The 12,435-nt window shown below is 38.9% G+C and overlaps 1 protein-coding gene across 2 annotated transcripts; it reads left to right on the plus strand.

The window, feature by feature from the left end:
- The first annotated feature begins 2,926 nt into the window (after positions 1 to 2,926).
- On the plus strand, positions 2,927 to 7,235 carry ttc22 (tetratricopeptide repeat domain 22). 2 transcript variants are annotated; one of them, XM_034881119.1, is made up of 9 exons: positions 2,927 to 3,013; positions 3,093 to 3,381; positions 3,744 to 4,044; positions 4,664 to 4,719; positions 4,789 to 4,904; positions 5,043 to 5,161; positions 5,413 to 5,574; positions 5,882 to 6,034; positions 6,114 to 6,650. In XM_034881119.1, the coding sequence occupies exons 2-9, from the start codon at positions 3,119 to 3,121 to the stop codon at positions 6,648 to 6,650; spliced, it is 1,707 nt and encodes a 568-aa protein (XP_034737010.1). In that variant the 5' UTR covers positions 2,927 to 3,013; positions 3,093 to 3,118. The 2 variants fall into 2 exon arrangements, with proteins under 2 accessions (XP_034737010.1, XP_034737011.1); XM_034881120.1 differs by lacking the exon at positions 2,927 to 3,013 and having other exon boundaries at positions 3,119 to 3,381; positions 6,114 to 7,235.
- Positions 7,236 to 12,435: the final 5,200 nt, after the last annotated feature.

The raw sequence follows: 12,435 nt of genomic DNA on the forward strand, positions 1-12,435 counted from the left end.
GGCCTTAATAACAGAGCAGAGGTCAGTTTAGAGAGAAGATATGAAGTCTGGATTCCGAAGGCGTTCCTGTGATCCTATGATCCTTTGTGTTTAGTGTCACATCTCTATGACTATACCCCTGTCAATGTAAATGTAATGTCTCTGCAGAGAAGGATTTCAGAGAACTTTGATACTGCAAGGTTGCCCTCTTTACTTACCTTCATACTGTTCACAATATACCCAGGAATTCTTTCCATTCTCATCCCTGACTGTCTGTATAATATTCTTCATCAGTTGTACACTGTCTTTTGTGCCAAAGATTAAGACAAGCACCAAAACAATTAAGTAGGTTAACGAGGGGTTAGATTGAAAGGAAAAGGGACCTGCTATCAGTTTGTAGGACACATATCCTAATCCCACTTTACAGTGGATTCCTACTGCTAAAATAGAGGGATTATTAGGGCCAACATATTTCCCCAGAATACATTTGTTTTGTCTCCTGGCTTCTGAGATGCAAAATCTATCATCTAAACTAGAGCCTTTATGAACAAAATGCTGTATATTCTGTCTTTGACTCGGAGGGTGCACAACCACACAAACAAGCGTCTGTAACCATTATGTTACTATGCAATCAGCCTGGGATCCACGATGGCCACCATGGCAACGGTTGTCGAGAGGAGAAACTTTTCCGAATTCTGTACACCCACATACAAATCGAAAAGGCTGCCCACGATGAAGAAGATCTGCAGTACTAAATACACATTATGCAACACACTCTGACAGTAACTCTGAATCTGTTTAAGAGGCGACATAGGTGGTTCAGCACTGTTCAAACCTGACTGAGGCATTTGTGTGTGTTTAGTTTAGTTCTTCTCTTTGTATTTGTGTGGATATGCTCCAGGTTACTCAGTTTCAACCACATTAAAAACATGCACGTTTATTATAAGTACTCCTCTCGTGACCTATGTGCTGATGGTCCATTGCTGCTAGTTGTGATCGGTTCATGCAAACTTCTACCTTTTCAGACAGGACTGCTGATGATTTCTCCATATTTGAGTAACTATTTAATTGATCACTCTTCTGCCCCTATCCCTCCAACCTGTGCCCCTGTCATACTCAGTCATACTCAGTTTTAAGGAAACTTAAAACGTTCCGTGTGCACACTGAGAATAGACTTTTCAGTGAAGTTGTAAACAACTTGTATTGAGTATTTCACTTATCTGGATTTTTTATATGACATATAACAGTTGTTCCTGGGTCTCACCAATTTGAACATATTGTATATTGGTCCTGTAAATTGCACATATGATATAATCCTGTACTTTTTGTATATAATTTGTAATAATGGCTTAGGTTGTACCCCAGCTGTCAGAGGATGGATTGTCTCTCAGTGAATTATCTTTTTAACAGCCTCTTGTGTGCTGAGGCTCTGTGGAGTTTTTCCAGGTTGTTAGAGAGCTTGCACTTGCCTGGGTACCACTTTTGATGTGGGTCTGTAAAGCCCATGGAGACACGGCCTGTGCTAGTTGGTTTAAAATACTTAACACCCTGTCCTTCTTGTTAGAATTGTTTATTACAATCCAAGTTTATCCTCTGGTAGCAGAGTTTAGATTTGCATGCAAAACCATTCTAAAACTAAAACATGTGTGTGTAGCTGTAGGTTTTACTAAGATAGCATTGTCACTTGCAGGATAGTGAGGATTCACAGTCAATATTTGCTTTTGTTAAATTTTTTGAAGAGGAGGTGTTTATGTTTGGTCAACAGCTCATCACACAGCTGCATGCTTTTTTTAAACTTTAGATTAGATTAGCTTCAACTTCATGGTCATTGCGTGTAAGTATATAGACAATAAATGCAGTTTATCATCCAACCAGAAGTGTAAAAACATTCAAGTGCAGAGTAATTTACCTGTATCTGGGTAAATAAAAATAAAAATAATAAATAGTAGGGGATATTTAAGAATATTTAAGGTGTGGTAAATAGGATTGCGACGATCCAAGACTAAGCCAAAAATTGACCTAACTTCTCAGTCTCTCCCCCTCTTTCTGCTAAAGCCAAAAAACGGTATCTTTAGCCCCTCCCCCCACAAGGGAGAATGAATGCGTGTGCATGGGCATTGACTGACACGCATTTAGACATCCCGCCTGACCCTGATTGGTGCATCTCAACAGGGAACTGTGGATTTTTGCGAATCCCACTACAGGTTGTAGGTGGTGCCAGAGGAACCAGATTATTTTTTTTTTTTTTTTTAATTACCTGCTGCATGTAGTTCTACTGGAAAATAGGGTCAGTTTCAGCAAATATGACAGAAAGTTTTATAAGTCTTGCTTACTGCACCTTAAAAGATATACTACATACGTAATGAACGGTATTAACAGCATGAACTGTGCAATAAGAATAGAAAAGAATAGGCTATGACATTTACAACTTAACATGTACAGAAATTATTTGTAATTAACTATTTTTTATAATGAAGTGAATAGTCATTGATTAAAGTGCTAGCACAGAAGTTTCATTGAGTTTCCTCCAGTGTTTCCCCAGTCACCCTGTTCCTGATGGTTTACATTCTTCTGTTACCAACAGCTGACACAGGTAGGGACAGAGAGTAACTGAATCAATCTCCCAAACAAGACTTCAAAACCATTAATATAACAAAACATCAATAATATCAAACTGTCAGAATGGACTTGTTGGACAGTTGGTGGTTCTGTTGCAGAGCCAAATGAGAAAAGGCAACAAAAAGCAAACCATGTGACACAATAGTTTGTTGGTGATAAAACATTTAAAGAGATAATTATTGAGATTTCAGAATTTCTGGATGAGAATGAAAAAGAGGAGTTGATGCAATAAAAAAAAAATGTGGGTAGAATATGTATCAATAGTCATACTATTTCACCCTTACACTAGCTGGTCCACTCCCTATAGTCACTCCCAAGCCTAACCTGTTCGACCTGTTTGAACCTGTGTGTCAAGAGTGGGTGGGTGACTTCTGTCACTAGATAATAGATTGAACTGTAGGCTGAAGAGGACAAGGTATTTTCTCGCGCAGAATCATAGGTAATATAAAATAAATGAAAGCAGTATTTGTTATTGTATCTTTTTTTTTAAACAGCAGGTGTAGAGAAGGAGCAGAAGGCCATGGATGCAGACAGCAAAGAGGACATTCAGTCTCTCATGGAGGACATGGACTACATCCCCGGCCACTTCCACCTGGACCTCAACCTTAACTGTGATCCTGTTGGGCCTGTGAAGCTGAGACACAGGGACACTTACCTAAAACAGGAGAGCTTGCGAGGCGAGCTAGAGGCTGAAACTGGATATCTACAGTACGCTGTTCTAAATCTGATGGGTCTGTTGGCTTTTCACCTGGAACAGTTGGAGACAGCTGAAGAAATATTCAGGTGAGGATACACTGTCATTTATTAATTTAAAAAGGCAGAATATTCATTAAGGAATGAGATCTCAACTAGTGATGTGTTTTTATGTGTAATGTTGTGGCATTCTTTACAATTGAAACACCACACAGGTTGAAATGTGTCTTACTAGTTATATACAGTACCTACTTAAACTATGTCTTTAAACCAGTGGAAAAAGCAGCACAAAAGCACAACCTGACCTTCTGGCAACTGTAGTAAAAAACAAAAATTAAGACCATGAGCTCACAGTGATCTTACACACTAGTTGACAGATTTTAAATGGCTGGGCCACAAATGCAATAAGCTGCATAACGAACATACCACTTCTCTGTCTGTTGGCCTTCCAGAAGCATCTGTAAAGAAGACCCTGGGAACCTCAATGCCTGGGCCAACCTGGGCTATGTGTACGACAAGCTAGGGAGAGAACTGGATGCAGGCGAGTGTGTGGAGAAGGTTTCCTACCTTATGGGCTTAGACGGTGGAGAGGCCTCTCAAGAAGAGACCAGGCTCCTGGCGGCCCGCTGCCTGGCTGAGCAGGCTTATGTTTATCCCTACGATGTAGAAATAGACAGTGAGGACAACCTGAGAGACAGACTGACGGCAGCATTGACATTATACAACAGAGCCCTGGACTATGGGGGTCAGCTGGTGAGACACATACAGTAATACTCAAATTAAATCTGTAAAGGATTTTATTTTATTTTAGGATTTATATGTAAATTGTAAATGTAGGGAAGAGCATTGAAACAATGACTCATAACCTTCCAGCATTTCACTGGTTGTTAATTTATCCATGCAGTGTTGGTAATCCTTAGATATACAGTACATGATTAATTCATCTTCTATGACTCATTTCACCTACAAATATTTACTGAAGTAATAGGATATGGCTATGCTCAAACAATTTTTATTTTTCAAACATCAGTTCATTGTTTTCAATGCATGTACATCGTTAGAAGAAAACGTGACGAAATGGGTTTAAGTTGCCGTTAGATGGTTGAGCTTTAATAAAGAAAACATGTGTGACTAGTCCCTAAATGTACATCTAATTTTCTCAAAATGAACATAGTGACACACATTTGGGATCCTCACCACACAGCAAAATGCTCAGAAGATCTATGAATGAATATGAAACTTAACTCACATGGATATAAAACTAACTAAACAATTCTACACAGGACGTGTACATGAAGACTTAAATATGTATTCCTGCACAACAAATGTCATTTTAGTAAAGCATTAGTAAAGCATATTTGTTGTTTTTCAGCTACCAGTAGAGGAAAAACGAAGCTGGTCTTTTAAAATGGCAACCATGTATATACGGTAAGAAACAACATGATCACAACATAACCACTACACAACTTAATGTGTAATGTGTATTTCTCTCTGCAGACTGGATCAGATAGTAAAGACCAAAGAGGACTCTGAATACTCCAGACTCTCTCACTACAATAAGGGACTGAAGCTCCTCAAAGAAACACTAGAATCTGAGAAACCACAACACAAAGGTAAATATGTTTCTATATTATTGCTTCTCTATGAATACATATGCTTGATTGTACATTTTTGAGGCATTAGAGTATTGCAGTTAAGTAGAACCTGGTAAAAAAAATTAAAAAATAACTGATTCGGATCTCTCCCCTCAGCTCTTGCCTGGTGTTACGTTGGCATCATGTTGGAGAGAAAGGAAGAGTTCACTACTGTGCCAATGTCTGTACATGACTGTGGCTACTCAGCCTCTGATCCACTATCCTGCTATGGAACTGTAAGTTAACTCACACATTTAGTCCTAGTCCACACCTACACTGGAATTTCTTTTTTTAAACGTAGCTTTTTTTAAATACCTGACCGTCCCCTTTTTACCCCATTTGAATGAACCTCTGCATCCCCACCGACAACCTGTTTAAAATGGAAATACACACATTTACAGAAACAGATCTTTTTCAAGAGAATTTTAATTTATTACTATTTCCATATTTTCACCATAATATACACTATGACTGTCTGTGTCCTCAGGCCATAAACCTGGCCAGTGATGACACATTCACCCTGAACCTCTTGGCAAAGGTCTTCTTTCTGATGGGCAAACATGAGATGGCCACAGGTATCTGCAACATGGCCCTAAATGTGCTCCCAGATCCAGAGCTCAACTGGCAGGCATACTGTACCAGGGCCAAGGTACTGCAGCCGGTCAAGTTATGGCCAAAACCAAGCTGGCAAAACTCAGTCAATTACCATTTGAAATCCCTTTAATGCTTAAAAATTTGCATTAATTTACTGTCTGAAAGATGCACAGCATTCACATATTTGCACTGAACTGGTGTTAACTATAAATGGTATTTGTGGACTGAATTTGTATTAAGTTTATGTGACAAAAGTTAAGTTTATACTTGTATTGCATAAAGTAATCATTTCTATATATTTGATAAACAAGGAAGTCTATAATGCACAACATTTTGACCGGTACTGGACGTTTTCCTTTTAGATCAATATGATGCTCTACGCCAGGGACCTAGAGAAGGCTAAACATGGTCAAGGTGGAATCCCAGACCGACAGAAACTAACTGAGGCCAGAAAAGACTTGGACAAGGTCCTGACTGTACGTCCATGTCTGCGGACTCACCTGGAGATGGCACAGGTAATGACAAACTACTAATGGGGAATATATAGTGATTTTCTACAGCAATATTTTGTTTAATCTATGTCTGTCCCTTTAGGTGTACTACTACACGGGTGTAGATGCACTCCAGGAGAGTCTCTTGGTAGATGAAGGAGCAGTGAACAGCGCGATGGTGAGTCTGTCACATGCCCTACAGTTTGAGCTAGGTGATACCTTGCCAGACCTCCACGTGCTCAGAGGACGCTGCCTCCTGCTGAAGGGGGAGGAGCAGAACGCTGCAGACTGCTTCAAACAGGCTGTAGAGTTAGAGAGACCAGGGAGCACAGACACCACAGCCCTCCGCTGCCTCCTACAGGCACTCTTGAATCTGTTCATGCAGGGAGGCCCTGACCCAAGCCTAGCCACCACCCAACTGGAGCTGTGGGTGCGAAAGGCTGAGGAGAGGTACCCTGAGGACATTGTGAAGTCTGAGCTGAGGTGCCTTTACAGGACTCACACAGCAGAGGTCACAGAGTTATCCAGGGCTCTGATCAGGACAGGCAGACTGGACCTAGTGAGGAGGCTTCTGGAAACAGTGGTGCCTAGACAGCATGTTAAGAAGAGACCAATGGCTAGGTCTTTCTCCTGTACATGAAGCAAATATGTGACTTTAGTAGACATACAGCTGCATGACCTAACCAGAACAGACATGCATTAATAATTAACTTCTTGACAGCATTTCGCAGACAAAAAAGAACGGCAGCGGTGTATTGTATTTTTTTAAACTGTGATTCTTCTATTAACTTACTATTAACTCATTTTATATTTTTAAGGAACAACTTTTAGAAAGGTGTACTACAGTTACAGTGTTAAGCACAGAAGGATATTCCTTTCAAGCTTGCTTTGCAATGCAAAATATGTTCATCGACACAGCTTTTGAGATCATTGTTGAATTGAAAAAAGAGTGGTTGGGTGTATTCATAATGAAATAAAAGGATGCCCTGTTGGCTCTTACACAGTGGCTGTAGAAAGGACACCACAAGTAGTTATTGCTGCATAGTTTTGTAATATGTAAATCATATCACGCTACCTCTCTTTGAGTTGGATATTTCAATGCTCTACCATTGTTGACCAGAAGATACAGGTATACACCATTAGGTTTTGCCGGGTTCATGAAAGGTTTTGTTTTTGGCAATGAATAAAAGACTAGTTTTTAAATTACTTGTCATGTAGTCTTGTAGTACTCACTGGCAACAGTTTCCAAATCAACAGGCAAGGGAAAGTACAGAATCGCCTTTTCTTGATCATGCTTGTTAAGATAGGGTTTAACTTTAGCCAGGAGACGAAGCTGGAAAAAGCTAATTTTAACAACAGTGCTGATGTGCTTGTCAAAATTCATGTTGCAATCAAAAGTAACCTTCAAAGTTTTGACAGCTTGTGTTGTTGTCTTTTCAACCATTAAAAAAAACACTATCGCTTTTTCTGACATTTTTGTCACTTTTTCAATGTGGGTGCATTTTTCAGATGTTTTTTCCAAAGATATTTCATATTTCTAATATTGAGATTTGCAGCTTATTTCAAAGGCCCTTTTTTTCTGTGATGAAAAAACTGAAAATGGGTCAAATTTGACCTGAGGACAACATGAGGGTTATGGTATTAAGCCAGAGCTCCCAAACTCAAAGCTGGACCGTTTGGCGTGCATGAAGTACTGAAGATGATAACCTCAGTTTTACCTTTGTTCAAGTTAAAGAAGTATTGTGAAAGCCACAACTTAATACTATCATTACAACTAAGCAGGGAGTTTAGTGCAACACTGTCATTCAGTTTCTTAGGCAAATACCTTTGCAAATAATCTGCATAACAACAAAATTACAGGTTGTGCTTTCTTATAATAGCCCCTTAAGGCAACATATATAAGGAAAACAGGATGGGGCCAAGAATTGAACCCTGGGGTACCCTACAAGAGAGAGGAGCAGCTGACAAGGAGAGGTCACCAGTCATGACACAGAAGCTCCGATTTGCCAAATAACTTTTTCCAAAACCTTAGAAAAGAAAGGCAGATGAGAAACTGGTCTAAAATTGGACAACACTGTGGGGTGAAGATACAAGGCATATTCTTTTCCCAGCTTTCCGAGGTGACAACTAAATGGGTAAGACTTTAAGTTTGCTAATAAGAAATCAGGTCTTTTCTCTTCATGACACTTTCTATTAATGCTTCACTACATTTCAGAGGGAAATATTGTACTTTTTACTCCACTAAATCAATCTGACAACTTTAGAGACTCTTTACTTTCCAAATTCAGACTTTTAAACACAAAGTGCATGTAGTTTGTAAAATATGATTTTTTTTTAATCATAAATTAAACTACCCAACAATATGAATGCCTACCAGTAAAATTGAACTGATTAGATTATCAAAATACTTTGGTTGATAGAATAGTTTTGATAATTTCCAAAATTTGAGGACATGTCTGCATTGAGTAGTTTTACCTCAAACTGATGGTTCGGAATAATTTCACCCTAGGGACCTTTGCACCCCAACCTCAAGCCAAACAACCCGCCAGAAGCTTTTTTTTCACCTGGGTCGAACATTGGGCGAGTTAGCGTTAACAGCAGATTATTTTAGTGCAGGCGCTAATTGAACCAGCTGTGTAGCCTATCTAATAACCCCACTAATAATGCCTGAAATTGTACCAAACTTCTACAGTAGTGCTTCTGCTACAGGCAGCAAGACGAGTATTTAGGGACGTCTACAAATTACAACACCGAAAAGAGATACAAGAAACATATTTATTAATTTAATGATTATATAAGTCAGTGCCTCTAAACTTATCTCAGTTATAACTTTTCTCCTGCAAGTTGTACTACAGCACTTACTTTTAAGAAATAAGTTAAATTAATAAATAGTTTTGTTGCATCTCTTTATGGTGTTGTAATTTGTAGATGTCCCTAAGATCGTTTTACTGCCAGTAGCAGTCGCAACAGAGAGCAGAACCAGTATTTTTGTGATCGACAGTAAGTACATACAAATTACAACAATTCTGTCTTGTAAAAATTATATTTTTGAAAAACACATTAAATGTGTTATGTGATTGTGACTTTCAAATTATTCTGATGACAAAGGTTTTTGTTTGTTAAAAATGAGACAATCTCAGTGAAGTAACCTTGCTTATTCAGTCAACATGCTAATGTGTTGTGTAGAGAAATATAAGAATTACAAAGTAGCCTACCACACATTTTCTAATGTAGATCAATTGTGCAAACCATTTATATTACATACTTTCAAACGCTTCCAATCTAGCCATATCACTCCTAAAAATCTTATAATTTTATATATAATAATAGTCTTGTTTGTCAGGTTGATCACGGGTGATAAATTCTATGAAGTCTAACTTTTGAACATTAAAAGTCAATGTTTTATTTGACTTAGTTTAAGCAGTAGCATTTCCTTGATGCTAGTGAGGCGGATGCAGTTTTCGGCGGGGATGAGAGCAATAGGCAACTTCCAATTGTTGCTGAGGATGTGATGTGGATGCAAATTGGCCACAGGCATGCAAACCTCGGCACAGCCCTAACACAACAACATGTCTGGTTAAGTTGCTAGGCCATACACACAATTAGATGTCAACAACCTTGGCTTGTGCAGAACAACTGTTAAGTTTTAGCTTCTAACATTAAGTGAAGTTGGTGTTCTTGTGTTTCTGTAACCACAATACAGTAAGTGTTCTATTTATATTTTTGTATAGATAATATTTACTAAGTATGTTTACCAACTATTTATGGAGCAATTTGTAAGACATTTTTATTGAGTGGCATGCTCTATATCCCAATTATGTGTAGTCTATAGATTGACAATCTGTTCAAAGTTTAAAGGGCTGGCCATCCACACATGTGAGCATCCACACCTGATTCACATTGCTGAACTATAACAGTGTTTTAGAAACATACTTTAGAGATATAATGGTAATTAAGAAATTATTGGCATCTTAAATATATTGAAATATAAAATTCAAATTGCATGAAAATGATAGATTGTTAAAAAAGATCTGTGAGCGGGACAGGAGAACGGCTTCTCTTTAGAAAGAAGATTTCTAAAAAAAATATATAAAAAGCCACACAAATACATGCATACACATATTCTAAGTAATGGCTATGTGGTCTTAATAAGCATAATGACTCTAGCATCTAAACTATTTACATTAAGATACTTTTACAGTGCAATCTAAAAATAAAGTAGGCCTACAGTTTCCACATAAATAGGACCAAATAACGTAAAACTTTTTGCACTCCTCTTTTTGTCAGGCAGGTAGGATGTGACCAAAGGCAGATCAAGAGTTTCAGAAGGAAACCCGCACACTGACCATTACGCAAGCAAATAGGCTACTTAAAAAATACAAGGCTTTGGTTTTAATTTACCTCAACGTCGTATTTTTTAAATAAAGAATTGCTTGCGTAATGATCAGTGCGCGGGATTCCTTCTAAAACTCGTGAACATATATAAAAGCTACAGTACTTTGATGGAGTCACACACTGCACAAAAGCAGAAACTGGAAGGAACAGCTCACTGCACACAGAACAAGAATCACTCTATGGTAATGGGTTCTAGGTGGTTCAGAAACACCATGTGCCAATCAGAGAACATATGGCTATGCCTAGCCTACAGTTGCTTAGGCGTTTTCAACAATTATTCTTATTACAGTGATACTTGATCATGACCTACAGTTCCAAATATATTACGGATCAAAACTTCCATTTGAACTCAACTTTTGGCTGTTTTTATGCGATATAGGCTATTCTTGTTTTTCAGTTTGATTATTGGTGATAAATGATCTGAAGTCTAATTTTGGAATATTTAGAGTCAATGTTTTATTTGACTCAGTTTAGGCTGTAGCATTTTCTTGCTGCACTTGAGGCATACAGGATACGAAATGCAAAACTCGGCACAGCCCCACCCGAATTAGAAAATCACAATAGGCTAACATCTGATCTGTTAATATCTATGCGTCGCTTGGCTACACACACCTTTAGGTGTCATTCGCCTGGACTTCTGGAGAACGACTATAGCTTCTAACGATAAGTGAAGTTTCAGTTGGTGCTCGTGTGTGTCTGTAGGCTAACCACAAGTAAGTGCTATATTTATATTTTTGTAGAGATGATATTTAGCCTACTAACTATGTTTACAAACTATTTATGGAGCAATTTATAAGCAATTGCGTATTGAGTGACGGGCTACCTCCTTGGATTATGTGTAGCCTGTAGATAGACATTCATCCTCGGGCATGCCGTCCACATGTCTCTCCATCCGCACTATATCCGTCAATATGATCCACATTGCTGAACTATAACGTTCTCTAGCACGGCTTGTTGAATAGTCGATTATGATTAGTCAATCACGTCATTCTACTGTTGGTAAGTATAACAGAGTCTTGCAGTCATGAGAGACTCTGGTCGGACCATTTTTAAAAGAATAAAGTCGTTAATTGAAATAGCCTATATGTGCTTATACGGAGCTGAACAGTGGATCACAAAGAGGGAGAGAAGGAGGAGGAAACGGGGATCGCTGAAAGCGCTAATGGCAACAGTGCAAACAGCTGAGTGAGCTCCATGTTGCACTCAATCCCCGGGGCGACCCGGCCCTCCCGAGGTTATTATCAGCGGGTAACCGGGACGACCGGGCGCGATCTTGCGTTTCCTAGGATGGCAAAGGCATGTCCCGCCCTGTTCTGCCTTTTAACTTGCTACTTGACCAATCCAACAACAAAGGCAACGTTTAGGCCCTACTAGCTGTCCCTGAAAACGCCGACACTGCTGCGTTTGGCAACAGTGGCGCACAGATCTCCAGAGAGCCGTGGAGAGACTGGTGGGTGTAAGATCCGTGCAGAGCACCGGAACAAAAACACCAGCAGTAGGCCTAGTGACCTCTAACACAAGATTCACTCCAAACACCATAGAGGGGACTATCTGAAAAATCAACACCTGGATGCCATGCACTGTTCTAAAGTAATTTGCTCTTGATATTCAGAAACGTTATATATCAGTCTAACATGAGAACACGTTTCAACCAAAAAAGTAAAAAGAAAAACCTAAACCTCAATATTTATTTAATGCAACTTTGAGAAGTAGGCTTATGTTTAATTATGTTATTATGCACAGAACAGTGGAGAGAAAATGTACAGTTTACGTTGATACCTAAACCAAAGTCCTGTACTAAAGCTTGCTTGTGGTAGGCCTATATTTATAAAGATCTTCTATACTAAACCGTCTCTGGTAGGCCTATGTAGCAAACACATGTTCCCTCAGGGGAAAGTTGTCTCTTTCAGGCCAATCGTCCCATTGACAACATAATGATACAAGTCTTTTTGTAGGAATATGCAAACATCCAAGAAAAATTAGGAAGGAAGGAAAAAGGGAGTCTTGGAAAAGGATTTGAAATTATGAAG

This window comes from Etheostoma cragini, chromosome 9 (genome assembly GCF_013103735.1).
Source record: "Etheostoma cragini isolate CJK2018 chromosome 9, CSU_Ecrag_1.0, whole genome shotgun sequence".
NCBI classification, from domain to species: Eukaryota; Metazoa; Chordata; class Actinopteri; order Perciformes; family Percidae; genus Etheostoma; species Etheostoma cragini.

Bases quoted from the DNA above. Each gene is read 5' to 3' on its own strand.
- ttc22 (XM_034881119.1), top strand. From the start codon at position 3,119: ATGGATGCAGACAGCAAAGAGGACATTCAGTCTCTCATGGAGGACATG. The intron at 4,045-4,663 runs GTGAGACACATA...GTTGTTTTTCAG, and splicing joins TGGACTATGGGGGTCAGCTG to CTACCAGTAGAGGAAAAACG. The intron at 5,575-5,881 runs GTACTGCAGCCG...TTTTCCTTTTAG, and splicing joins CATACTGTACCAGGGCCAAG to ATCAATATGATGCTCTACGC.